This window comes from Emys orbicularis, chromosome 19, assembly GCF_028017835.1.
Source record: "Emys orbicularis isolate rEmyOrb1 chromosome 19, rEmyOrb1.hap1, whole genome shotgun sequence".
NCBI classification, from domain to species: domain Eukaryota; kingdom Metazoa; phylum Chordata; order Testudines; family Emydidae; genus Emys; species Emys orbicularis.
In genome coordinates this window covers 1,646,256-1,673,879 of record NC_088701.1, presented here as the reverse complement: position 1 = coordinate 1,673,879, position 27,624 = coordinate 1,646,256, and the positions used below count along the sequence as shown (strand labels likewise).

Below are 27,624 nucleotides of genomic sequence, written 5' to 3'. Positions count from 1 at the left end.
ACCCCCCATTACCCTGCCCCAACCCCCATCCCTACATACACCCAGACTCCTACCCCAAAACACCCCCCATTACCCTGCCCTACCCCCATCCCTACATACACCCAGACTCCTACCCCAAACACCCCCCATTACCCTGCCCCACCCCCATCCCTACATACACCCAGACTCCTACCCCAAAACACCCCCCATTACCCTGCCCCAACCCCCATCCCTACATACACCCAGACTCCTACCCGACACCCCCCATTACCCTGCCCCACCCCCATCCCTACATACACCCAGACTCCTACCCGACACCCCCCATTACCCTGCCCCAACCCCCATCCCTACATACACCCAGACTCCTACCCGACACCCCCCATTACCCTGCCCCAACCCCCATCCCTACATACACCCAGACTCCTACCCCAAAACAACCCCCATTACCCTGCCCCTCCCCCATCCCTACATACACCCAGACTCCTACCCGACACCCCCCATTACCCTGCCCCTCCCCCACGCATCCACCCCACACCAGCCGCCACCCCCCCGCCCTAGATACCCCCAGGCTCCTACCCAAAATCCGCAGGCAGCCCCCATTCCCGCTGCCCCACATAGTGCCCGGGCGCTATCCCGCCCCCCGCCCGGCCGCGGGCCCGGCCCCACTCACGGCTGTAGAGCGCCAGGCCGGCGCTGTCGGGCCCCGTGCGCGCCTCGAGCCGCAGCGCCTGCTGCTCCTGGTGCCGCTGGATCTCGCCGTTGGCGTCCCCGATGGTGAGGAGCCGCACGCCGGGGAACACGGACACCGCCGCGGCCATCTTGGCTCCGCCGCCGCCTCCCTGCGCCCGGCCCCGCCCCCAGCGCTCCGCCGGCCCCGCCCCCAGCGCCCCGCCCCCCACTCTCCACCGGCCCCGCCCACAGCGCCCCGCCTCCCGCTCTCCGCCGGCCCCGCCCACAGCGCCCCGCCGGCCCCGCCCCCCGCTCTCCACCGGCCACGCCCACAGCGCCCCGCCTCCCGCTCTCTGCCGGCCCCGCCCCCCGCTCTCCGCCGGCCCCGCCCACAGCGCCCCGCCGGCCCCGCCCCCCGCTCTCCACCGGCCACGCCCACAGCGCCCCGCCCCCCACTCTCCACCGGCCCCGCCCACAGCGCCCCGCCTCCCGCTCTCTGCCGGCCCCGCCCACAGCACCCCGCCGGCCCCGCCCCCCGCTCTCCACCGGCCACGCCCACAGCGCCCCGCCTCCCGCTCTCCGCCGGCCCCGCCCACAGCGCCCCGCCGGCCCCGCCCCCCGCTCTCCACCGGCCCCGCCCACAGCGCCCCGCCTCCCGTTCTCCGCCGGCCCCGCCCCCCGCTCTCCGCCAGCTCCGCCCACAGCGCCCCGCCCCCTCTGGTCCCGCCCACATCGCCCCCTGGCCGGCCCCGCCCACAGCGCCCCCTATGTGCCCGCCCCTCGCCGGAAGGCCCCGCCCACCGCGCCCCCTACCGACCCCAGCACCGCTATCCGGCAGGCCCCGCCCACAGCGCCCCCTGCTGGCAGTAGGGACCAGGCTGCCAATCCTGGCAGGACACATGCAGCAGGACTCCCCCTATGCCACCCCAACCTTGGGTGATGGCTGCAGAGCTTCACGGGCCAGGGGAGGGGGCCAGGCAGGGGGCTGGCACCGGGGAGCACAGGCCCCCAGGAGCATGAGAGTCAAAAGTGCAGACATCAAACCGTGGTCATTAGGCTCCAGAGTCAAAAGCCATAGGGATGATTAGCCTGCCCAGGTATCTGAAGCTAGTGTCAGGAGAACAGGGATCAGCTGTTCTCCGTGGGCCCCGAGGGGAGGGCAAAAGGAATCGGCTTAACCTGCAGCACCGGAAATCGAGGTTAGAGGCCAGGAAAACCCTTCTAACGCTCAGGGGAGTGACGCTCTGGAACAGGCTGCCAAGGGAGGCTGAAGAATCCCCCTCATTGGCGGGTTTTTAAAAACAGGTCGGACAAACCCCTGTCCGGGCTGGTCTATGTTTACTTGGTCCTGCCTCAGCACCGGGGGCTGGACTAGGCGACCTCTCGAGGTCCCTGCCAGCCCCCCGTTTCTATGAGTCTGTGAACAGGCCAGTTCACCGCTCTCAGAGGCAGGGTTCAGGCTGCCTGCAGACTCAGGTACACACCATTGCTGCGGCTCACACTGTGAAGGGCGAGAGAGATTTGATTTTAAAGAACTAAACCTTGGGCTCTGGAGCACAACTCTTCACAGTCCTTGCCACGCTGTGTGCTGCGGCAGACCATGAAAACCCAGTTCCTTCTGTCCCAAATAATCATCTCATCCTGCCTGAGTGAAAAGAGGATCACCACTTGTTGTTAGCAGTATAGGGCTTGTGACACACAGCCAAACAGCTCTGATTCCATCCAGGAGAGGGCAGTAGTGACAAGACACATTCTCCAGCTCACCAACAAGGAGACAGAGAATTCTCCAGAACAGTTCACGCCTCGCCCAACAACAAATTTACATCTTTATTGAATCAGAAAATGACCTTACAGTTTCCAGTGGCAGCTGGAGACACTGTAACACTTAGTGCTTAATATCTTCAAAGAGCCTGGGAAACAATCCTGGGGGGGGGGGGGTCATTATCATCCCTCTTACAGATAGGGAAACTAAGTCACAGAGAGGGGAAGAGACTTTCCTAAGGTCACATCACAAGCTGGGTATAGAACCCAGGAGTCCTGGCTCCCTGGTCTAATCGCTAGACCACACTCACTTCCTACAGAAACAAAAAGCAAACGTATAAACATTCTGCAAAGCCCCTCAGTGAAAGTCACAGGCAGAAGACAAGGGAGTTAGAGTTGGGGGGAGTTAGGCGGGAAAGCAGTTCCTTTGGGGCTTCCACGCTCGTTCTCTCTTGGTGATTCCAGATTAAATGTGTTTGGTGTGCAAATCCAACTGTCCATTCCCAGACACAGCCGCATATCCATCCATCCATCCCCACTCCCACCCCCACCCACCCATCTATCCGTCCCCAGATACACCCGTCCATCCACCACCATCCACCCCCAGACACACCCCTCTATCTATCCATCCCTATGTGCATCCTCTGTCCATCTCAGGCTTAGAGCTGCTGCTCATCACCGCAATCCAGGAGCACCTTCCGTGTACGATAGTCTGATGACAGCCCTCATGGCAGTGGACTTTATGGAGTCTTTGGCTCTCCCCCCATCTCAGGTCATCCTGGGAAAGCGCTGCTTGCAGGAAGGGGATTGTGGAGGGGTGGAAAGGGTTGGCTGGCTGGTGTGAATGTCGTTCTGGCTACGGTGGAAGAATCCACTGCCAGCCACACAAATCCTGCCCCAAAGATATGCAACCCCAGCTGGGCTCTTCCTGCTTCCAGCGTCTGCCCCAGGGATCGAGTCAGCTGCCAGGGCTGAGCCGGTGACGCTGCTCACGGTGTGGGAGGTAGACTAGATTCTGGGCGTCTTTTCATGGTGTCCATGTCACGTGATCCTGGAGGCGCACAGCAAGGCACGAGGCTTAACTGAAGCTCATTCTCCTCTCACACCCCGGTAATGGCCCCTCTGGCAGATGCCTCGTTCTGGGGGAGACTCCGAGCCCAAGGAAGGACTAAGGAAAGGGCCGGGGCTGGGACCAGGGGGTCGCTAGCTGGAGCATCCGGGGCCGGCCTCCACCCGGGCCCTCATTGCAAGGACTTGAATGTGCTGAAGCTGTTGGTTCCCAGAGAGGAAGCGGAGCGGAGGCTTTTCTTGGAGCCTGGGGAGATGCAGGCATCTTGGCTGCCTGTGGCTTCCAGGTCCATTTTCTTGCCAAATGGAAGGTGGGGGGAGAGACAGGGAGAGAGGCTAAAGTAAGGATCTGTGGGGGGCTCAGCTTGGGGGGGGGATGGGGGATCAACCATTAACTCTTTGCAAACTGCACCCTCCGGGTGAGACGGCTGCGTCATGCCATTGCAATGCAAGCTCAGCCCCTGACTAGGGGGCTGCCTGGCAGCTGCTGGCCTGGGAAATACTCGCCCATGGACCCAGCAGCTGCGCCCAGCTTGAGAACAGCCCGTGTGCCCCATGGCAGCTCACGCCCTCTCCGCAAAGCCCTCGGGCAACGACTTACCACTGAGACGGTGAACAGGCCGTTATCGAACGACATGTCTGCAAAAGGAGAGAGGAGTGACGTTACTGGGGCCAGGCCTCGCAGACCTGCAGCCCCTCTCACCCCAAAGGGATCGCTTTGCCGACTGCCAATGTCAACTGCCTCTGGGGTGGAACATGGCAACTATTTCCCAGTGCACAGCAATGCCCCCCAGCAGGAGAGGACAGGACCTGCCAGGAAATGCTGCTGAGGCTTGGAGAGGTTGACTTACTTCATTTGCAAGTTAGTGAACCCAGGGGCCTATGCTGCCAGGCCCCAGTGACTGAACCAGCAGACCACAAGCCTTCGCAGAGCCAGGAGTCCTGGCTCCCGGTCCTTCCACCTCCAGACACGTCACCCACAGCCTCCTCCTGGCAGCTGTCAAGGCCGTCTCGGGGTCGCCCTGACCTCACAAGCACTTGGTATTTGACTCTAACACAGACCTGTTGTGGGAAAGTTCCTTTCTGTCCAGCATGATTCCCGATCCCTGCAAAGCAGACACAGTGAGATCCATAACTAACGAGGACACTTTGCCCTGCTCCAGCCCCTCCCGGCCTCAGGAGACATTTTCAAAAGCATCCAAGTGACTTAGGACCCCAAATCTAATTTTCAGAAGGGATCTGGGCACTCTGGCACCTAAATCCCATTGAAAGCCAATGAGAATTATGCTCCTTAATGATTTTTGAAAGTGGGGAGAGTTTCTCCTTAGACCATATGAGCCACTGTCACCAAGTGACATTAGATTTCCCGAGCGTCTCTCACCTTTTCAGCTGTTGTCTTCTGGCGTTAACTGGTAAAAAGGAAACAGATGTTATGGTGTCATAAAAGCAATAATGGGGGTAAGATAGATAGATAGATAGATAGATAGATAGATAGATAGATAGATAGATAGATAGATAGATAGATAGATAGATAGATGGGTGTGTGACGGGTTGGGTCACAGAGACCCCCTTGGGATTGTCACCTGATGTGCTGAGACTACCTCTGAGCCCGTTTTCCCTGGCAGCTTGGGACTTCAGTACCCTGCCTTGTTGAGCCAGACACGCCAGCCTGCTGCAAACACAGACCCAGGTCTGAACCACGTCCCCAACAAGCTGCAGACTTAACTGAAAACGGCTTAGAAAGTGCTCCTGTCTCCAGCACCCAGATACCCAGTTCCCAATGGGGTCCAAACCCCAAATAAATCCGTTGTACTCGGTATAAAGCTTATGCAGGGTAAACTCATCAATTGTCCGCCCTCTATAACACTGATAGAGAGAGATTCACAGCTGTTTGCTCCCCCAGGTATTAATTACTTACTCTGGGTCAATTTATAGGCAAAAAGTGATTTTATTAAGTATAAAAAGTAGGATTTAAGTGGTTCCAAGTAATAACACACAGAACAAAGTAAGTCACCAAGCAAAATAAAACAAAACACGCAAGTCTAAGCCTAATACAGTAGGAAACTGAATACAGATGAAATCTCACCCTCAGAGATGTTCCAATAAGCTTCTTTCACAGACTAGATGCTTTTCTAGTCTGGGCCCAATCCTTTCCCCGGTACAGTCCTTGTTCCAGCTCAGGTGGTAGCTAGGGGATTTCTCATGACTACAGCCCCCTTTGTTCTGTTCCACCCCCTTTTATAGCTTTGGCACAAGACGAAAATCTTTTGTGTCTCTGGGTCCCCACCCCTCCTTCTAAATGGAAAAGCACCAGGTTTAAGATGGATTCCAGTACCAGGTGACATGGTCACATGTCCTGGGAGACCCCAAGCCTTCATTCTTCCCGGCCTGACTCACAGGAAGGCTTGCAAGTAAACACAGCCATCTACAGTCAATTGTCCTGGTTAACGGAAGCCATCAAGATTCCAAACCACCATTAATGGCCCACACTTCGCATAATTACAATAGGACTTCAGAGTTATATTTCATATTTCTAGTTTCAGATACAAGAATGATACATACATACAAATAGGATGAACACACGCAGTAGATTATAAGCTTTGTAATGATACCTTACAAGAGACCTTTTGCATGAAGCATATTCCAGTTACATTATAGTCACACTTATTAGCATATTTTCATAAAATCATATGAAGTGCAACGTCACAGGGTGTATGGGGATAGATAGATAGATAGATAGATAGATAGATAGATAGATAGGGGGTGGATGGGGATAGATAGAGAGAGAGAGAGCTGCTCAGCTCCCATGTCTCCAGTTGAGATGAATGGGAGTGGTGGGTTCTCAGCAATTCTGTGTGTATCAGCCTAGGGGGTGTCTAGTTGGCTAGTGGACCCTTTGGAAAATTACTGTCATCAATGACTTGGCCAGGACACACCCAGTGGCAAAGCCAGGATCAGGACCCAGGAGTCCTGAGCCCCAGTCCCCTGCGGTATAACAACACCCTGCCACACCAGCCGAGCTATAGGTGGCCTCTACAGCTGATCACAGGCAGCCCAGGACCCAGCTTCTGCCTTCCTCGTACCTCGCCTGACTGCCACAACTGCTACCACTAGGCCCACGGTCAGAAGCAAAGCTCCAGCCACGCTGAGGGTCGCAGGGAGCAGCCACGGGGAACCTGGACAATGCAGAGAAACAGCTGGCGTTACCTGGCCCTATTCAGATACCAAAGGGACCCCACACAGCCCTCCCCACTCCGAGCACCAGACTGTATCCGCAACTGGGCAGCTTTGGAACAGGGTGAGCACCCCCCAATCTCCGTCATAGCCATGGCCTTCCCCATGGTTCTCCCCCCAACCCCGGCTCGGGGCTGTAGTCTTGTTTCCCAAGCCCTGGCAGATTCCCTGCCTCCCTCTGTCCTTGCCCTTACCTTCTGGAGCAGCCGTGGAAGCTGGGGGAGGGGCAGTCGGAGTTGCTGGGGGAGGGGATGTTGACAGATTTTCAATGGAAAAGAAAGGTGGAGACAGTTTGAAAAGTTGCTTTATTCACACCGGTTTGCAGAGTCAAGATCAGGCCCCAGGAGTCCTGCCGACCCACACCCTGCTCTGAAGACTAGACCCCACTCCCTCCTCCAGCCAGGACGGGACCCACGCCCAGCCCTCCTGTTCGACCCACGAGGCCCCACTCCCACCCAGTACTGGGAAGGAAACCCAGGAGTCCTATCTCAGCCTCATGCACTAGCGAAACCAAAATCTCTCCCAGAACCAGGATCAGAGCCCAGAAGTCTGACACCCAAGCCGCCCTTGGTACCTTTCACCATGCAGCTCCCTGCTCTCACCACCAGGAAGGCACCTGACCTGCCTCACAAACTCTTCAGCTCAGCCTCGGCCAGCAGCTTTGAGTTGGACTAGCTGCCTTGGTGCACCAACCTTTCACCCCAGCAGAGTAGGACTGGAAGAGCACTGGAGGGCTGAGAGGCATCAACGGAGCTGGGGGAGGTCGAGGGAGCCCAGGGCTGGCTCAGGACAGAGGGGCGCCGGCAGAGCTCGGGGAGGGCAGGGGGGGGAAGAACTGCACTACACTTGACCACACTCCCCCGCTCTCTCCTCAGCTCAGCCAGTTTCCTTCGGATCTAAAAGCCCTTTACCTGCCACCGCGATCTCCACCACATTGCTGAACTTTGACATCTGCCAGGCACTCCCGTTGTAGCGGCGGTACTGGCACCGGTACTGCCCGGCGTCCTTCCCGGTGACGTTCCCCAGGATGAAGGTGACTTGGTGCTGGGCCTCCGAGGCAAACAGCGTCTGTACAGGCTGAGCCAGGTCCGTCTTCAGCAACCAGAACTCGCTCTCCACGTAGGCACTCGGCGCGATGCAGACGAGCCGGGCGGAGTCTCCTCGGGCAGGGGGGTCGGAAGACACGTCCAAGTAAAAAAGTGGGGCGGGAGTTAGGCTGGGACCTGCCAACGAGCCTGGAATAGCCAGGGGAAGATGGACCGAAGTGATGATGCAAGGTGCCCATAGACTGGCAGCTTCCTGCACACCACAGGACGGGCTCCTGTCCTGCCCACTGGGGACAGCATGGGCTGTGGCAATGCCAGCTTCTGCCCTGCCTGCCCCTGGGGACACAGGGAAGCACAGCAGCGCTAGCTTCAGGAAACACCCAGGAGTTGATCCACAGCTCTCCGAAAGAGGCCTCAGAGGGCACGACCCCACTGCAATAAAACCCCTGTGGCGCCGGGGCTGGGCTGCAGGGCTAACAATTGCAGTGTAGACGTTTGGGCTGGGGCTGGAGCCCTCCAAAGTTTATGCCAGGGACAAATTTGACCCAAAGGCTCAAATGGGTGTAAACGTGACTCCGCTGCATTGACAGCTCCCTCCATTTTCCTGCTGAAATCCCTTCTGGAGATAAAGACCAGCCCCCATGCCCTACAGTTACCAAATCATTGGTCACTTATTCCCCTCACCTCCCATCTATAACTGGCCTCAGACATATGATACAGCATGAGCTTCTTCAGGTCCCTCGTCCTGGAGGAACACTCAGAGGGAAAGCTTCCAATACAGTTTAAATAGAGGGGAAGAAAACATACCAGCTAAGAGAAAGAGAATCCTCAGGCTCATCTTTCTGCTGAGCGTCCTGGATCTTTGGTGACTAGACAGTAGGAGCCCAACATGCATGGAAAGTTCCTAGCTAGAAGTACACGGAAAGGAGAAGGAAGTTTTGCCCAAGATGGAATTTCACCATCTCGGGAGGAAATTACAGAATGTCCCGGAACGTAAAAGGGCTTTTCTTCCTTTTCCTACGGCAACAAGAATTTAAAGCCTCACATAAAAGCCAAAGGGCTGAGACCACCAGCGACCTCAGCCATGGTGTACATTACATGCTAGGTTCTGGGCACAATTCTCTTCTCACGCCAATCTGATACTGGTGTGATTCCACTGACTTCATCAGAGTTACTGAGAGCCAGGCCCAAGTGTAAATTCAACGGCGTTACTCCAGATTTACAGCAAGCATAACTAAGATCTAACTCAGGCCCTAAATCTTGTGACAGTTTCCTGTGATCTTACCATACATCAATGGACTGCAGCTTTCAGGCCACCCATTTATATTTCTCTAAATCTCCAAATACTTTACAAGTTATATGGGACTCACTTCCCCCATTACTGAAGTGGGACACAGCACTGCTTGCACAACACTTGGACAGGAAATGATGAATAACCTCATGACTAGCTGAAAGGGAAGACGCCCCAGTTGAAGGTTAGCAGTGGAGACAAGTAGAACGAACAAGCACAGGTAGAAATGCAGTCGCTGAATATCAGAGGTGCGATGAGGCACATGTAGCTGTACCTGCACGTGGTCTTGTGTGTGCATGTGTGTTATGAATTCTCCCTCTGCGCCCAACCCAGAGGGTGTGCGTCTCTTAATGCTCTCAGCCCGAGAGCTTGGCTCTTTAGCTTAAATTGTAGAAACTCACAAAGTTCCCTGTTCAGTCCTCGGTATGTTGGCCAAGATAGTAGCCATCACATGTAAATTTGTGTGTTCAAGTGTTGTTTTCATGAGTGCTGTTTGTGCATGGGTAGACAGCATGTGTACACACAAGCGGTGTGTGGAGCACGTGTCCATCACAGCCCCCTACTAGGCAGACATCAACCTTGCTTGTGCCTATGGCAGTTCATACGTGGTTTCCAGCCAGCCTTATTCTGTGGAGGATCTCTGACGGCCACACTCATGAGACGCCAAATTATTGTGACTGAAAGTTCATCTGCGTCCCTTGGATACCAGCGGCTGCTTCTTGTTCGTTGCAGCAGCAAGATGGACTCTGTCATGGCTCTGTCCCAGCCCCCTCCTTCCAATTCCATTGCACGGTGAGAGGGGAGCAGGGCTGATAGAAAAATACCACTTCCTCCCTCTGCCTAGCAAGGTCCTTATCCGGCCCCACTCCTTATGGCTTCTGAGCCCCATGAAAATATTTATCTTCCCAGCAGCCCTGTGAGGCAGGGAAGGGCTCATTCTCTGATGAAGTGACTCACACAGGGGAGTCTGTAGCAGGGCTGAGCATTGAAACCAAAATCTCCTGGGTCCCAGCCCAGTGTCTTAACCCACAAGCCAAGCCAAGCAGCCCTTCCTGTCTGAGCCCATCCTCCTGGAGCGGAGCATGATGGGGGATTCCCACAGGCGATACCCCTCCAAAGTTCTGCTCCCTGAATGTGCCCCACCCGCAAAGGGGCAGTCAAAGGCCAGACGCCATCTGTCTGTCTGGCCCCAGCCGCGCTCCCAGACCTGCCTAGGCACCCGCTCTGCTTCCCTGCCCCCGTCTCCATCCACCGGCCCTGGCCCTGGCCCTGGCCCTTAGCCTTGACCTCTTGGCCAGGTGCATTATGGGAGTTTGGTTCCCTCTGTAGCAACATCAGAGATTGGCCACTGCAGGGGCTGTGGGGGAGACCAAACTAGATGAACCAATGGGCTGACAGGCTGGGGACACTGGGCTAGATGGACCAATGAGCTCATAAACGGGGGGCTAGATGGACCAATGGGCTCATGGGCCGGGATGCTGGGCAGGACCAATGGCCTGATTTGATACTGGCAGAGGCCAACGCACTGTTCTGATACTGCAGGATGCTCAGGCTGGCTGGACCAATGAGCTAATCCGATACTGCCGACGGTGGGACATGCCTGGGCCAATCCCTCCTTCAGAGCCACAAAGACCCCCGAAGGCCAGCTTGACCGTCTTTAGGTGACTACACAACTGCCTGACAGACCCGCCTGCGCTTGTTCGCTCATGTCTTTCCCTAGGGTCAGCCGCGGGGCCCTTGCCCAGGGGCAGGCTTCTGCCGCGTGCGGGCTGCGTTGCCCGTTTGCCCCCGGATCAGGCTTTTAGCGCAGCCACCTCTGCTCCACGCCGCGGCCGGCGGGGCCCTCCCAGCACCCTCTCCGCGCCCTGAACGGCCCCAGCGGCCAATCAGCGCGCTCAGCGCTCGGGGCGGGGCGGGGCTCGGCTCCCGCCGCTCAGGTCCCCGGATGATGGCGGCCGCCTGGCGCGCGCTGCTGCTGCTGCTGCTGGGGCCCTGGGGGGGCTCGCGCGCCGCGCTGCCCCCGGCCCCGCCCCAGGACGCCGAGTTCACGTTCCTGCTGCCGGCCGGGCGGCGCGAGTGCTTCTACCAGGGCGCGCCGGGCAACGGCTCCATGGAGGCCGAGTACCAGGTGGGGGCTGGGGGGGGCAGGGAAAAGGGGCGGGGGGGTTGTGGGCTGGGGGAGGGGGGATGCTGGGGGGGTGGGCTAGGGGTGTGTCAGTGGGCTAGGATCTGGGGCTGCAGGGGGCTGGGGGAGGAGAATGGGGGTATGTCAGTGGGGAGGTTGGGGGGTAAGAGGGGAGCTAGGACCAAGGGGGCTGAGTGTTATGGGGGGGGGGAGGCCTGGTGAGTGGATGGGGCAGGGCTGGGCTAGGGGTGTGTCAGTGGGCTAGGATCTGGGGCTGCAGGGGTGGGGGAGGTGAAGCAGTGGGGGACCAGGCTGGGTCTTGGGTGGGGGGTCGCCACAATGGTGGGGATGGCCCAGGGTGGAGGCAGCGAGCCAGTCACCGGAACTGAGCCCCGAGTGGTCCCTAGGCTGTGCTGGGGCCCGTTCACCCCCCGGCAGCATGACCCTGTCACTCACCCTGTGGTTGTGCCCTACAGGTTATCGGTGGTGCGGGCCTGGACATCGACTTCTCCCTGGAGAGCCCCTCGGGCGTGCTGCTGATCAACGAATACCGGAAATCGGACGGGGTGCACACGTGAGTGTTGCTGGCTCTGCCTCTTCCGGCCCCCAGGCGCCTCCAAACTCCCCTGCCAGCCCGGTCATGGGGGGGGGCACACGGCTGTTAGCCTGTATAAGCTGAGCTCATTGCACACCCCAGGGTCTCCTTGCTTTTCCCTGTTGCCCTCCTCACGCTCCCTGCACGCCGTCCTCCTGTCCCCCTCTCTTTCAGGGTCTCCCCAGTCTCCCCCCCCCACCAGGGGTTCTGTGGACCTCATTATTTCCCCCAGTCCAGAGTCCCCCATTTTCCCTCAGCCACTGTGGTTTCACTGCCCTTGGTGGCATAACTGTGCAGTTATACTTGTTTTCCAACAGAGCTACATGCCCCAGTGACTGCTTGTTTACCTTGGCCCCATGAGCGTTGAGTGCAGGACTGGCTCATCCTCATGGTTTTTACCTCTTTCCCCAGCATTGAGCCCACGGAAGCAGGTGACTACAAACTCTGCTTTGATAACTCCTTCAGCACTATCTCGGAGAAGCTGGTTTTCTTCGAGCTCATCTTCGACAGCCCCCAGGAGGACGAGGACGGGGATAACTGGGCTGAGGTGGTGGAGCCGGAGGAGATGCTGGATATGAAGATAGAAGATATTAAGGTGGGGGGCATTGGGGCCTCAGGCATTGGGAAATGCAGTGCAGAGCCTTTTGCTAGTAGGGCTTTGATTGTTGGAACCACTGGGTGAAGTTCTGTGTCCTGGGTGGTGCCAGAAGGCAGGCTGTATCTTCATGATCCCTTCTGGCCTTGAAATCTGTGAAGATGGTCTCAGGAGATGGCTGATCTGAGTTGGTGGGGTGTCCAGTGGCAGGGAGTCAGAACTCTTACAGGCCTTGGCCCCCAGCGAACTGAGCTCTTGGGGAGGCATTTGTTAGCTGCACTTCAGCATCATCAGCACTTCCCACATCTGTGCGCAGTAGCTGCTATCCTCCTCCCTGCCTGATCCCCTTTCTGTCTTCCAGGAATCCATTGAGACCATGAAGAACCGTTTGGAGCGGAGCATCCAGATGCAGACGCTGCTGCGAGCCTTCGAAGCCAGAGACCGCAACCTGCAGGAGAGCAACATGAGCCGTGTCAACTTCTGGTCAGCCGTTAACCTGGGGGTGCTGGTGGTGGTGGCCTTCCTCCAGGTCTACATGCTGAAGAGCCTCTTCGAAGACAAGAGGCACGTCCGAACGTAGCGTGAACGGGAGAGAAATGGACTCCGTATCTCCTGTGGGGGGCAGGTACAGAGCCAGACTGGTCCTGAGGCTGGTGAATTCAAAGCCAAACACCCCAGCACCTGATAGATCAACTGTGTATAGCTCTGTCAAATCGCTGCAGCTTCTCTTCTGGGCATCCTTTAGCGGGATTAAATGGGCCTGCTTTGTACCAGAGCTCACATTAGGTGCATTGGAGCCAGAGGGCATGGGGCGGGTGGGGGGTGGATCACAGAGGTTTGACTGATGGGATGGGTTAAAATTGATTCTCTATGGACTTGAACCCCTTGGCTTGGGGGAAAGGGGTTCTGCAGCCACTAGCCTGTGCCAAAATCCACATCCCTGAGGATGGGATGAAGGAAGAGCAAAGCAGGGCATGGTGGATGGCAGCTGAGGGGAGCAGCCGGTGGTCTCGGTACCTAGTCCCATCAGTAAAGCAGGGTCTGTCCTGGCAGCCTCCGGTTCTGACCGTCGCCAATTATAGGTGGGCAGGATCCCCTGGCCTGCAACCAACTTGCTCCTGGTCCTGAATCTCTCCTCTCTTCTGCATTTTTGTCAAAGGAGACGCCTCCTATGTGCCTTAACATCAGCTCTTGGCCTGCTTGGACCTTGGCCGCGGCCTTGCTGTGTCCTGCTGCCCCTTTAGCGCCTTGTTTCCATTGTCTTTTAGTAGAGAAGATGGGGAATGTCCCCCCATGTCTCCAGGGCCTCCCCACGCTCTGGCCCCCTGTGCAGCAGTGAATTGGCTCCAGTTGGCCTCCATACTGACCCCTGGAGGAAAAGCAACCTCTTCGCTGTTTACTGCTGCAGTGCGGCTGCGGCGGGAGAGCCTTGGCTTTGGGTCCAGCCCTGTGGCTTGGTTTTGCTTAGGGCTGTGTGTATAATTTGCCCCCGTTTCCATGGCATCCCCTTTGCTCCGGATAGCAATGGAAGCCGCTGTATGTGGATGACATTCACTTCCTTTGCTGCCCTGTTCCACTTAGCACCTCTTACTTCAGGTCTCATGGATCAGATCACAGGCCAGTTTCCTTCAGATCATGGAAGAAAAACCCAGTTCTGCTTCCCCTTCTGTGATTTCCCTGCCTCTGGTGCCTTTTCTCACTGTCCTGTTTTGCATTTCTGGTTTGAGATCTTAGCTTCACTGGTCTCTTAAGTGCAGCAGGACCATGGATCTGAGCGTGGCAGTGACTGCGGGCACCTTGGCAGTGGGGAAGGGGTGCGCCTCCTGCTGCGCGTAGGAGGAAGCGATTGGCTTGGTTCCTCAGGACTAGAGTTGAGCAGGAGTTGCCATTGTTTTAGACCCCAGTTCTGCCAATACCCTGCTGCCCCTTTCCTGGGCTGAGCTGGTGTCTCTTCAGTGCTGGGCTCAGATCAGACTTTTTTTGGGGGGGAGGGGGGTGCCTCGAGGCAGCAGGTGTGGGGAATTGCTTCCAGTCAACAGGACAAGCTGTAGACAGTGACTCCTGAGGGCATGGGGGGGTTGGTGAGATTCCATATCAGCGGGGGGTTCCGGGTGGATGGAATCTGGAGCACTTCGTGGCTGAGAGCCAGAGATGCAGGGTCGTTAAGGATTCACTGTATTTGCTGGTCTGTGGGCAGTGATCATCGCTGTCAATAGCCCCATTCTCTGCCGTAGCAGAGGGGCTAAGGGTGAGAGGGCCGGGGAGAGCCCGGATTGAGACCCGTTGGGTGAAAGGGAAAGGACGTGTTAGTGGGATCTGCCTAGGACAGCCGGGTTCCCCAGGGCGGCTGATCCGACCCCTCTCCTCAAGACTGACTGAGGAGGGGCTGCTACCGCCTGATGAGGCCAGTGGTGTTGCTTTGTTACCACAGTATGTGCCAAAGTGCCCTTCTCATGCCCACCCTGGCTGGGAAAATAGCCCTGATCTCCCCCTCACCACCTGTTGTGTGCCTCAAAGAGAGCTCTCCTGGAGAGACTCCATGACAGTGCCTGCTTTGCCCCGTCACAGACGGGTGTTCTGATCTAGGGGCCTGAGCGGTGGGTGATTCCAGAATCTCCTGCAGACACGGACCTGGCTTGGTGTTTTTTTAACTTGCTGCATACAGCACAAGTGGCTGATCTCACCAAGACTCTGGAGAGAAGTGTGTGAATGGCAGCCTGGAACCTGCCATGGGCTAACGACTTCTGTCTCGTCTCTTGTGCCCCATCTCTGCCCTTTGGCTGGGGCTGACTCCAGCTTTGAGCAGCGAAACTGAGACTGATTAAACTTGACGCTTGGGACCCTTTTCCTCCGACTTCCCCCTGCCGGCATTGGGACAGCCCAGTGAAGTTCTGAGCTGACTCTTGCGCTGGGATTGTTTGCTGCTTAGTGGAAGCTGCAGCCTGGCTAGTCGGGAACAAATGACATGTATGTATGTGGGGCGCTGATTTTGATGGTTTTTTTTTTAAATTACCAAAGGGCTATGGAGCCATTCTCTCTAGCAAATACATATTGCTGAGCCTTTTACAAAGGAATCTAGTATTTATTCTCGATGATAAGAAAGAAAGGACATTAAATGAAGTTGTTTAAAATGTCATTGTGAATCCGTATTGGGCCTGCGCTCCTTTCTCCCCGCTGCTGCTTATTGTAGGGCGAGTTCTAACATCGGAGACAACCAGACTCCCATCAGCTGTAGCCTAAACTGCGCGTAGGACCATGCAGTGTACACGATCCATCTTTCCACAGGAAAACTGCCTTCAATGGCTGATGTTACTGGGCATGGGAGTGCGCATCTCAGCGGGAGCTGAGTGCTACAGCGCCATGTGTTCTGGCAGGACTGAGCATTCAGGGCCTCTTAGAGACCACTGCATTCCCTAACTGACACTGGACGAGCTGGTTTGTAACTTTCTGTGCACTGTCCTGGAGACGGAAATCATCTGACTTGCTGCTTCTTACGGAACAGTGACCTGACTCTCCTCCGGCAGAACCTTTAGGCTGTCGAGAGCAGAAGGCATGTTCTCGAGGCGCTAAGACAGCAGTTCTCCTGTTTAATCCTGATAGCAGGTCACAAGTCTGCTGTGATAACCCAGCAGCCACTGACCTCCCCCGGTAGGGCTGGGGCACTAGCTTTGCTTGGAGCGCTTTATTAAGTTTCGACTCCTTGCTTCGTTTGACACAACTGGCAAATTAGTGAGAGCCCCTTTGCTACTCGCTGCTCCTGCTCCCTGTAGCAGCCTGTGTCCCCCAGCCGTGCCGACCAGCTCGCTTTCTGCTGTCCCAAGCCAGCGTTCGGCTGCTTTCTCTGGGGTTTGACTGATTATGGGGTGGGCTTTGTCCTGCCCCAGGGGGAGCAGAAACAGCCTCTGATTGGGCCTGCCATGGATCCTTGGGCACGTATGGTACGAAAGCAGTCGCAAGGTGCTACCTGATGGCGAATGCACGCCTGAGCGAATTCTGCAGGAATGAAGAGCTGGTAATGGCGAGTGAAAGGGCCTATGCATGTATCAGCTGCGGCGTGTCAGCTTGGCTTCTAACTCCCCCCCTCCTGCAGCCGTGGCAAGGGCATTGTACGCCCTGCTGCCTACCCCTGCTGGAGTCAAAAGCAAATAGCCTGGAGCAGAGGTGCCACAAGGATCAGGTTTCTTTTGACTAAGGCCCGAGCGCAAGGGGCTGGTTTTCATAGACCCTGAGCACACGTCCCTCTTAGCTGTGATTGCTCGGTCGCTCTGCAAACACATCACTCAGACCCCCGGAACACGCAGGGGTGGGTCTGACTCAAGGGGAATCCAAAGCTGTCCTAGAAAGGGTGAGATCTGAGCATTAAAGCTTAAGTCCCTGAGCCCAGCCCTTCCTGGGTGGTGTTAGGAGGGTCAGCTGCGGGGACGGGCCCCCTGAAGGGGGGGGGGTCTCTGCAGCATAGGAAGAGCAGCTCTCAGACTCCAACTCACTCCTCCGCTCTGTGGTCAGCAGCAGCTGGGAGCAAAACCATGAATGGATGAGGCGGTGTCTAGGTGTGGGATGCGGCCGAGACCAACTGCAGTTGCATCCGTGCGATTTACTCCTGTGCCAAGGAGGGTTCGCTCCCCTGGCTGCAGCAGGCCTGTCAATGGAGGGAAGGCTGCCCATCTGCCCTGTGAGAAGGGGCAGGGGACACTGCAGGCTCGGGGATCAGAGCTGGCCCTTAAACCCCTTCCCTTCCTTTCTAGTGAGGGGGCCCCCTACAGCCTCCCACCTCTTCAGCCTAGGCCGGGGCTCTGTCTGCCACTTCCCCCCCCAGTTCATTCGCTCCATCACGTTGCAGGTGCTGTATTCCCCCATCTGCCATACCAGGCACCCATTCTCGCCCCTGCCAGGAATTCTGTGCCCCCCTCCCCTTCCACCCCACCATTCATAATCCCTTCCCACCCCCCTTCTTTCCCTGGCAGGATGTCAGTGTCTTCAAATTGCTGGGAATATGAACCAAGCTCAAAGGGGAGGGAGGATCCGGCTGGAAGTTCAGACAGGTGAAAAGGTGGTTAAAGCTGCTAGTTCTACTCAGCAGATGCCAGGGGCCCCGCGTCCCTCCTGCCCCCCTATTTCCTTCTCCAGTTTCCACCACGAGCCAGAGGGTTCTGACCAGCGCGGTCTAGAACGTGCCCCTGAAATGTTGCAGTTGACAGGCGGTGACGCTCATTGTGAGTGTTACAGACCGAACAGCGATGGGAGCTTAGACATCAGTGCTCTCGGCCAATCTGGGCCAGGCTCTGCAAGGCCCTGCTGGTCTGTTTAATCACTTTTCTGAGCAGAATCACAGCTGGGAGCTGCTCCCCCCTGGCACCAGCTCCAGGGGACCAGCCTGCCTTCCCTGGGGGGCAGTGTGTAGGAATGAGGCTATGCTGTTCCACTGTTGATCTCTGCTAGCACCCCAGGCACTGTACAGGGCCATGTACCTAGCCCAGTCTTTGCTAATGACATTCATGAAACACTGGTCCTGTGATCCAGAATTTTTTATTGGGGAGGGGGAAGAATTATATAGAGGGGGTCATGCTGTCCTCTTTACACACACCTTGTACAGAGGGCACCATGGAGCAACTGGCCTGGCCTCATCCTCAAAGCTGTGCCCAGTCGGATAGCCACTGGCGGGAGGGGAGACTGATGGCTCCATGCAGGTACCAACAGCAGGAGCTCTCCTTTGTTACAAAGCTTTGGGCAGGGCCCGCCTCCGCTGAACCTCTGAGCTCTTGGTTCAGACTCTGCACCCCCCAGGCAAATGTCTTCACTGCAGCAGTTACTCTCAGCACTGCCCTGAAGCTTTGCTTTGTCACCAGCCCAGCGGAGGCTGGTTTTTAAACGGCAGCGCAGACTGGAGAAGAAATGAAAGGCTGGGCCGTGCCCCCGCCTGCAGCTCATCCATCAGGCCTCCCGCGGGGGCATGGTCTACGCTTTGGCATCCACTGACCGAAGGGCTCCAAGGCTAGCTCCCCGGCTGTGTTTAACCAACAACCTCGTTGGCCCGGAGTCCCATGGGCCATTGCCGAGGTATCGAATATCCACCGTCCTGAAAGGTTCTGCAGCTGGGGAGAGGCTGGAATTTCCTGAGATGAAAGAGCTGAGTGGCAGGGAGATGCCAATCACCTAAACGCAGGGGAAAGGACTGAAATGGGTGAATGCCACCGAGCTAGACAGCCGAGGACAGAATCCTTCCTTTAGCCCTGCTCCAGCGCTGGGCTTAATCTGCAGGGAGCTGTATGTGGGTGTGTGACTAGGAATTAAGCGGGGAGGGATAGCTCAGTGGTTTGAGCATTGGCTGCTAAACCCAGGGTTGAGAGTTCAATCCTTGAGGGGGCCACTTAGGGACCTGGGGCAAAAATCAGTACTTGGTCCTGCTAGTGAAGGCAGGGGGCTGGACTTGATGAGCTTTCAGGGTCCTTCCAGTTCTATGAGATGGGATTCTAATAATAAATAATTAGGGAGCTATACCTGTTTCCCACTGTTGAGCTCTCTCTCTCTCTCCTGCTTCCTTCCCACTTTCTGCTCACCGGGAGGGGGGAAATGGTGCTTTCAGTGACAATGGAGACCCAGATCACCAACTTCCCAGCATTAACAGGCACGTAAGAAAGAACAAGCTTAAAAATACCCCCTTGCTAGTGTTGTTTTCAGGGAACGGCTGGGTGGGAACTATAGCTTAGAAATAAACACAGAACCACAATGTTCAATGAGGACCCTGCTCAACTACTAAATGCACTTAAAGTTCAGCTGGTAAACAACTGCTTGGGGCTGGTGTTTCTACCCTGTCTAACCCGGCAGGGGGGAGGGACTGGCTGGGCAGGTTTACTCAAGATGGGATGGAAGGGGGTAAATCCTCAGTGGTCTGTTTCTATAGATCACTGCCCAGCTGGAGTAGTGAGCAGGTCAGGGCGGCCAAGGTCCCGCAGGAGGTGAAGAAATAATGGGACAAAACTCCCTTTGCATAAATGCAATGTTGTGTCCTGAAGTTGGTGGGGTGAGGGCAGTAGGGAAACTCTGCCGCTTAGAAACCGCGGCAAGTCGCCGTTAGCTGGGGCCACTTCCGAGGTAGGGGGGCCCGGCGGAGTTCTTCAGTTCGATCACAAAGCATTTGCAATGACTGAGGGAAGAAGAAAATAGCACCTGGGTTCATCCGATGCAAGCCCAGTCCAACTCCATGAGATCTTTGCTTTTCGAGGAGAGGATCATCTCCCCACCTTTCCCCAACTCTGATTTCCAGGGGAAGGGGGGTATTCTGCTGGGGGGGGTGGGGGGGCTGACAGTGGTGTTACACCTCTTGCACGGACTGTAGCGTTCACCAGGCTTTGTTCCCAGCACAACAGCCAGGCCGCAGCCCCTCTTGGCGCTTTAGGGGGACGGAGATGGCGCTCTGTTCTCTTGTCTGGCCGGAGTTGGGCTGTTGTCTAGATATAAACAAGGCAGAATCCCCAGGAGCAGGTTCAAAGGGGTTTAAGTGATTGTGGGGGGCAGCGATGGTTCTCGGAAGAGGTGGCTCATCAGAAGAAAGGCCGGGAGGGAGCCGGTCGCCTGGTCACAAGAGAGAAGAAAACAAACACCATTGAAAGGTTTCTCAGCTGAGAGTGTTGGTGGGGGCTGGCCATGGGAAAGGAATCTCAGTCCCGGCTCCTGCCCGTCAGGACTGGGAGCTGGTTACAGCTGCCTGGGGGAGACCCCCTAGACTGGAGCAGCCGCCTTGGGGAAGTCCAGCACCGTGAACACAGCTACTGCTGTGGAGATCAGGCCAGGAAGGCTCGGCCCTGGGAGTGACCTACAGTGGAGGTTGAAGCTTTTTCTACCTGGAACTCTCTAAAGAGCTCCCAGCAGAGAGCAGCTCGGTTCTAGCTTCATCCTACTCCCTGCTGGGGAGGAGTGGCTTGAGCACAGAGGATGGCTGGGGTCTAGGCTGTCATGTCCGTAAGTGAATCACTGACTCAGTGCCTGACTCTGTGAACGGGGAGCAGCTGCCGTCCTAAGGCGCTTTGAGACCTGCAGCTGGGCTACGGCAAAGCGTCCCTTAGTGAAGTCAGGGCCAAGTGGTTAGTTTTGCCCCCAGTAGGGTTGAGGTGGTTGATTTAAATCACCACTTCCCCATCAGCCTAGCAGGAATGCAGCCACCTTCCATCGATTCCCTCTTCCTTTGGGTTGGGTGCCTGAGTCTGAGACAAAAGCCTCCGGTGACTCCGCAGCCAGGCTCCAGCCTGACCCACGCTGGTCCAATGGGGATTTTCCTACCTAGGGCTGCTGTAAGTCTAGAGAACAGCAACTGGGGCAATCGCCAACCAACTGCAGCGAGGCCCTGGGCCGGTTTGCAGAGACGAGCGAACTGGCTGGGGTCTGCTCGCAGAGACGAGCGAACTGGCTGGGGTCTGCTCTTAGCCACAGCTGTAAATAAATGAGTGCAGGATTTCAACCGTCACCCCAGCTTCACACCCAGGAAGCGCAAGGACCCGCTTCCCACAAAGCAACTGCTAGATGGCACCGAGTGGTGCCTAGCTAGAACCGAGAGGGGTTTCTGCTGCTATTGCAGGAGGGCAGGGGCTAAACATTCCTACCTAGCGCATGACCTGTGCTCCCCTGGCAGAGCCAACTCTGTGCAGGTCAGGCCACGCTCCCTGGGAGACAGCAACTTCCCTCCCAGGCAGGGCATCTAAAACGTCCGCACAGGGACGCAGCGCACTCCCACTGACGCACACGCTTGCTCTTCTCCTGAGCGGGTTGGGGCAGCTTAGCCTCGCTGCTTCCAGCGCCCACCCTGCTGAGCGGTGGCGGAGGAGCCTGTTCTTAGCAAACAGCACCATCCGGCGGCACAGTGGGGGTTACCGCTTTAATCCACGGGCCTGCAGCCTTGTCTAGGGACCAGCCTGCTCAGTTCTTGCGCAACTCCCATTCTAGCTACTCGTTCTTACAAATCCAGGCTGGTTTGCCTAAATCAAGGGCTGCTGCGATTCCTTCCGCCTGCATCGAGAGGACGTTCCTTGGCAGTGGGGAAAGGACAGAGAAGCCTGACAAACAACAGCCTATTCTCAAATATCCAAGATGTCCAGGTGGGACGAATAGCCCACCCTTGCTTACCCCAACACCACTCCAGCTCAGCCCTAAGGCTGGCAGTGCAGGCAAAGTGACTAGGAAAGGGGGGAGCAGTAGCTCACCCCAGCTCTTCGCTCCCCGAGAGTTCTGTTTCACTGACACTAGGCTATGCCCCCACCAGCGAATCCAACACTGGTGCCAGTTCTGCAGCCTCTCCCTTGTGGAGCAGGGGTTGCTGTAGAAAGGCTTCAGGCCCAGGCTACGGCCAGCAGGCCGCCCTAGAGCTCACCAGCAACTCCCAAGGAACGTAGCTGTGCCATGAAGAAAGTACAGAAAAGAGCAAGACTGAAACGCAACCGGGTGCCAGATCTGGGGGGTGGGGGAGAGGGATAGTGCAGGGTGTTTGAGAGCTGGAGGCTTTGAAGAGATCCCTGACAAAAAGGAGGAAGAGGCTGGTTGATTTAAGAAGAAATGTCGCCATGCAGCCCAAACCTTGGTAAAAATATGGTTGAACCACCTACAATAGCCCTGGCTGATGGACATTTTTCAAAGCTGCTTAAGGGAAAAGGGGCTCAGATACCGGGTGATGGGCAGCTGTGTCCTCAGAAGAGATGTGGATGCTTGGTCTGTGTTTGTACAGCACAACAGGGCCCTCCTCCATGACCGGAGCTCCTCCACCGCAACAAATAAACGCTTCTTTCCCATGACATCGCAATGGGAACTGGGTCTGAACTGGGCCAGGGAGGCTTTTCAGAACAGCTGACCCTTGAGCCGGATTGCGTATTGCCATGGTCACAAGAGGAGCATCGGACTTTCAGCTGTAGGTTCTCCAAGCTCCTTGGCATCCCTGTGAGTGCTTTAACGAGATGCTGCACGGCCCCTTCTCCCCCAGGCTCCCCCCTTCAGGAACAGACAGAAGGAGAAAAGAAGGGAGGAGGAGGCAGAAAACACACCACAAAGTGCCAGAGAGACTTGCCACCAGCTGATTTTTTTCCCTTTATTTTTTAGTTTATTAATAGGATACAGAGTGGAGGCACTTACACAATCAGCAAACTGAAGGAACAGGAGAGAAGTGGACTGGGGTTTGTAATCAACACGAGATGAGAGAGAGGTTCCAGAGCCCACTGCACACGCGAGGACATCAGGGAGAGCTAGCAGGAGGCGGAACAGAGGCAATTGGATTTTGTAAAAAACAGACAAGCAAAGGGACCTCAGGACGCTCTGCGCAGGCAGCTCGAAGGCCAGAGCACCGATGGGAGCGGGCTAAGGACTGCATTGCACAACATCCTAGAACAAAGCAGCTGCCGCTAGTGCAAGGAAATAGTTACAGTGTTGAAGACAAGCAGCAGGCCAGGCTGCCCCCTGCTGGAGCCAAGTTTTAATGGCCAGCAACTTGCTAGGCATGTTTTTGGTTTGCAAGTTTGCTTTGTGAAGCCGGCAGCATGGCTGCCCGGGCCATGTCAGCTCGCACTCCGCCACCGTGCCGTCTCCATACAAGCGTTAATGCTTTTGGTTACCAGCGCCTGCGCTAAGGTTCAAATGCCAACGCCAGGAAGCAATTCGGGTCCCCTCCCGCCACGCAGGAAGGGGAGAGGCCACGATGAAGACAGGCTCTTTGAAACAAAGGTTATTTAAGGCAGGCTGGTTCATGGATCTTTTCCATAGTTCTCTGGCTAGAGGATGTTGTTGGGCGAAGTATCAGCCCTACAGGTTCTCAGAGAGCAGAGGGTTGGGCTTGAACTGGATTAAAAAAACCCCAAACACCTCAAGATTTTACAATTAATAGTCTTTAAAAATATATATATTTATATATATACACACACACATACACGCACACGCACGCACAGCCTCTGCTTCTGGCCCTGGGGTGGAGTGCTTTGCCAAGGTACCTGAGAAGGCACCGCTCTCAAGCACAGCTCGAGGGAAGGGGAGGTGCGTGGAGAGGCACAGAACGGATACTACGCCAAAGCCTTCCACAGCAAGTTTCCAGTTGCTAAACGCACTCCCTCAGCTTCCTCCCCAGTGAAGTCACATGCCCACGGTGCAGTACAGCCTCTCTCTCCTGGGCTAGATCCATGTACATAGCACTGTGGGCATCACAACCTCCCTTCCCCCATCCGACAGGAGTCACACGTTCTCCACCTGAGCTTTTGGACACCAGGGCCTGTTACAACCCCGGGCCGCCCACCAGCAGGAGGGAAAACACATCTGGTCTTTCATGGACATTGGCCGTGGAGCTCCTGGGAGTTTTGCTCCTAGAAAGGCTTCAGACAGGCCTTTGTCCACAGCCTGCGCTAGCCCTCAAGCCTGCCCCCAGCTGTCCAAGCCCTGGCTTTCGGTTACGAGACCCTCTGCTGCTCCAGCTGGCCTAGGACCCTGACCAAGTGGAGAACGAGCAAAGCAACCAGCTGGTGACAGAAGTTGCTACTGACACAGAACCCAGCCTGCTACTTTGGCGCTCTGCAGGTCTCCCTTATGCTCATTCCATGGCCCATTTGGGGCCCCACCTGGCTTGGTATTTTGCTCATCCGATTGGGTTTGCTGAGGCTCATCAGCCCAGGGCCCTTCGGCTAAGTGCTTCTTTCACAGAACACAATCCAAGTTTGTCACTTACTAGCTGAACGTAAGCCCCAATTGGGGGCCTGGGCACAGGGGCAGATATTGCATGAGGAATACCTGAGGTTCACAATCAGCCAAGCACCTCCTGACAAAGGGCTAACCTGAAGAGTCTGCTCCCATTTGCAGTGAATTAGGATTGAATTAGCAAATCACTATCTGCAGTCCCATTATTTCTCATATATAAATCTTCCTCCACGCTATAGAACTGAAATATAGCCTATGATCAGATTAGCAATCAAGTTTAGGGAAGGGCCTCGGGGAGGGGGGAAATCATTAAGTGTTTTATATAGAATATATTAACAATACAAAACAATTCTGGCTGGCTGAGGGGGGTGGAAGAAGAGCCAGAGACAGAAATCGGATCAGCCTGACTAGCAGGAGTTTAAGGAGATTCTGTGCACAGAGAGAAATAGGACAGTCTGTTTCAACTGCCTTTCAGAACTCCCGTCTCTACTTCCTACATTCAGACGATCCCAAGGCAAGAACCCAGCTGGGGTTCATTGTGTGTTATTCAACAAAGTGCAAAAGTCAACCCCCAAAATAGAATCCTCTGCTTTTTATTACATCGTGGCGGTGGTGGGGGCGCTGAGTTGCGCTGGGGTATTCGTTCCGAGGGGTGGTGGTTCTCCTGAACCAACCCCCCAGAGTGTAATGCCAGTTACCCACTTCCTAGCTGGGAAAGAGCAGAGAGCTGTGGGGAGAGGGGAGGGCCATCAGGACAAGGAACACAGCGACTGCCCTTAACAGATGCCATTGGTATTTACAAGGAAGGAGCCTGCTGCGCCCATCCCAGAGAAAGAGTCCACCAGGCTAACAGGAATTGGCCTTGGCTAGAACCACTCTGCAGAGCTGATCACAGTCGTAAGGTTTTTTTAAACAAGAAATTAGACATGGGAGACGAGGGGGGATTTCCCCTCTTCCTCCCCGCCCCAGACAGCAGGTGTGGGGCAGCCGCACCAGGCACACAGGAGTCACTAGCAGCCCCCCAGGGGGCTAGTCTAGCAAGGAGGGCTCAGCCGGTCGGATAATGGTTGGCCGGTTCGGCGCTGCGGGGGGTCTTCTGCTGCAGAGAGAATGGGAACAGGTGAGAGCAGTAGGGAAGGGGCAGAGCGGGAGTCACCGCCATGGGGCAGCTAACATCCTGGGCGCTGTGTGGCCAGAGGGCTAGCGAGCGCCCCGCCTGCCCTGGAGCCAGAGGGCTCCGTGATCCTGTGCCTGGAGCGGATTACTGAGGAGGGCTGGGTGCAGCGCTGCAGGCCTGCTGTCCTTTCCCAGCACCACCCTGCCAGGGCACAGGCTCAGCTGACTTCAGAGCCTGCTGCAGGCCTCCGCGATGGCCTTTGTGCTGCTGAGCTGGCTCCACTATCCAAGTGGGACCCCGGCATCTGTCGCCTGGTGCTACCCCGGGGCACTGGTCCAGAGGCTGTAAAGGGAGGGGGGATGGCAAGGGATCATACAGGGGCACAAGTGACCACAGCATGAAACGGAGTCAGGGCAGCTCTCTCCGCTGCTGGGTCAGAGCAGACCTGACACCCAGCCCTTGGGAGCTGCCTCTGGACTGGGCAGGAAAGGGGAGCTAGTCACCTGCAGTGGCCTCAGGGCACAGTGCCTGCTGGGAGGGGAGCCATTCCTAACCCTGTCGCTCAGGGTTTGCCTGGAGACAAGGCAAGTACGAGGGACCTGCTGCCTCGGTCATTCCTGTATGACACTGAAACACTGTCTGTCCCATGGGAATCCGACCTCAGATACCTGCAGCACATCCACTCTAGGAGGGGAAGGGGGACGGACGGATGCACACAAAGGCACCCCTCTGCCGGTAATAAGGGACCGAATTCTGCCCTCAATCAAAGCAGAAATCGCTCAGACCTGGCCTGAGCTGCAAGGCTGGGATCCCAGCTCTGGGGTTTGAGACAAGCTCAGCACCTCCCACAAGCCATGTGACCCCAGTACAGCTCCAGCTCTGGTAACAGAAGAGCCCTGCTACCACCCTCCGCGCTGGCATGTCTCACGCCACCCAAGGCGGACTGGAGCCCCAGCACTGAGCCAATGGCTGGAGACATGCCAGGAGGTCCAGGGATCTCTTACCTGGGCACGCCCGGGGGAATGCCAGGCGGAATGCGTGCCGGCCGTGATGGAATCTGAGGAGGGGCTGAGAAGGGATCGTTATTAGCAGCAAATACGTTCTGAGGTCCAGGACGCGAGGGGATGGGGGGAGCCACAAAGGAAGAGAGACTCCCTGCAGGGGCAGGGATCAAAGGGGGGCCTGGAGTTGGGCCCCTCACAGCTGGGGGCCTGCCTGGCGGCAGCACGGTGGAGGTAGGTCTGCGCTGGGGCGTCGGGCTGCAGGGGAAAGGAAGTTCAGCAGAGTGAGTGTCTCCATCCCTAGCGACGGAGTTAGGTGCTTATCTGGCCCTCCTCCCCACCCGACCGTTTCCAGCACCCCCCAGGCAGGAGGGGTCGCCCGTTCCGAGGCACAGGGCAGCAGAAGTCACTGGCCCAAGGGTGTCTAGGGGACGAGCCAGGAACAGAGCCCAGGTCTCCAGCTTCCCAGGGCTTTACCCACTAGGCCATCTTTCCTCAACCCCATTCCCACCTCAAATAGCTCCTTGCCCCTCCGCTCCTTCCAGTGCCCCCATCCTCGCTTAGAAGCAGCGTGGCAAGAGTCTCCCACGCCACCCGCTCCCTGGTTAACTGTACCTGCTCCCACTCTGCAGCCAGGCGTCATCCACGGGCGGCGGGACCGGCGTGGAGACCGTACTGGTGCTGATGTCCCCGATGATGTGCAAGGCCTCCTTCAGAGCATGGTACATCCGCAGCATGTCGTCCCTCCTCTGCGCCTGGTCGGCCGACTCCTCCATCAGGCTGTTCTGGTCTGCGGAGGAGTACAGGTAGGCCAGCAGCTCCGAGTGGATGAAATCCTTGGTCTGCAGAGATGGGAGCAAGGGAACCAACATGCAGATGGCAGTTAAGTTTGAGCCCATTAAGCTCAAGTACGGTCTAGTGGTTAGAGCAGGGAAAGCCGGGAGTCAGGTCTCCTGGTGTTATCCTAAGCCACTGTCACTGGATTGCTGTAGCAGTCTGGGACAAAGCCAGGAATCACACTCTGGCCTTACACGCTTTACCCCTTGATTTTGGTAAGGCAGGGAGTTAAGGACCAAAGGGTCATTAAAATACAGAATTAAAATATCTCCGCACAGGAGTATCTGGTGCAACTGATCTTACCCCTGGTGCTGAAAGGAGTCGTGTCCCCAGTGACAAGCCCAGAGGTTCCCCCCTCTAACGAACAGGCCATGGCGAGGACAACGCAGCCCCAGGTGCAAACCACTCACATTGTTTATCATGAGGTGCATTATGGTCTTTGGCATGAGGTCCCGGATGGACTTGTTGATGATTCCCACGTAGGAGTCGACAAGGTTGCGGATGGTCTCCACCTGGCGCTCCAGCTGCGGGTCCATGGAGAAGGTGTTCTCTTGGGCCCCATCCTCATTCTCCACCTGCTCAAGGAAAGCGGGTCAGTCACTCGGGGATTCTGCAGACGCCCAGGTTGGAGCTGTGGGCAGTGTCCCCCTT

General features: G+C 56.6%; 4 protein-coding genes across 5 annotated transcripts in view; 1 reads left to right on the top strand and 3 right to left on the bottom strand.

The window, feature by feature from the left end:
* Nucleotides 1–797, bottom strand: part of CARM1 (coactivator associated arginine methyltransferase 1) — a 57,974-nt gene extending 57,177 nt beyond the window's left edge. Inside the window, exon 1 of the mRNA XM_065419308.1 lies at nt 650–797. Coding sequence (XP_065275380.1) covers nt 650–797 — 148 coding nt within the window. The remainder of the gene's footprint in view (nt 1–649) is intronic.
* Nucleotides 798–3,650: 2,853 nt separating this feature from the next.
* Nucleotides 3,651–8,652, bottom strand: C19H19orf38 (chromosome 19 C19orf38 homolog). The gene is made up of 8 exons (XM_065419145.1): nt 8,565–8,652; nt 7,623–7,946; nt 6,906–6,950; nt 6,561–6,653; nt 4,859–4,886; nt 4,540–4,583; nt 4,079–4,116; nt 3,651–3,773 (listed from the first exon to the last, which is right to left on the bottom strand). The coding sequence occupies exons 1-8, from the start codon at nt 8,650–8,652 to the stop codon at nt 3,651–3,653; spliced, it is 783 nt and encodes a 260-aa protein (XP_065275217.1).
* Nucleotides 8,653–10,993: 2,341 nt separating this feature from the next.
* Nucleotides 10,994–12,943, top strand: TMED1 (transmembrane p24 trafficking protein 1). Its single transcript, XM_065419620.1, has 4 exons — nt 10,994–11,176; nt 11,650–11,747; nt 12,180–12,363; nt 12,725–12,943. Exons 1-4 carry the CDS (start codon nt 10,994–10,996, stop codon nt 12,941–12,943), a joined length of 684 nt encoding a protein of 227 aa, XP_065275692.1.
* An 11,281-nt stretch (nt 12,944–24,224) lies between these two features.
* Nucleotides 24,225–27,624, bottom strand: part of DNM2 (dynamin 2) — a 55,623-nt gene continuing 52,223 nt past the window's right edge. For both annotated transcript variants that reach the window (XM_065419722.1, XM_065419721.1), the window contains exons 18-21: nt 27,384–27,548; nt 26,752–26,978; nt 26,140–26,394; nt 24,225–25,117 (exon numbers count right to left, since the gene is read on the bottom strand). In XM_065419722.1, coding sequence (XP_065275794.1) covers nt 25,048–25,117; nt 26,140–26,394; nt 26,752–26,978; nt 27,384–27,548 — 717 coding nt within the window. In that variant the 3' untranslated portion in view covers nt 24,225–25,047. The remainder of the gene's footprint in view (nt 25,118–26,139; nt 26,395–26,751; nt 26,979–27,383; nt 27,549–27,624) is intronic.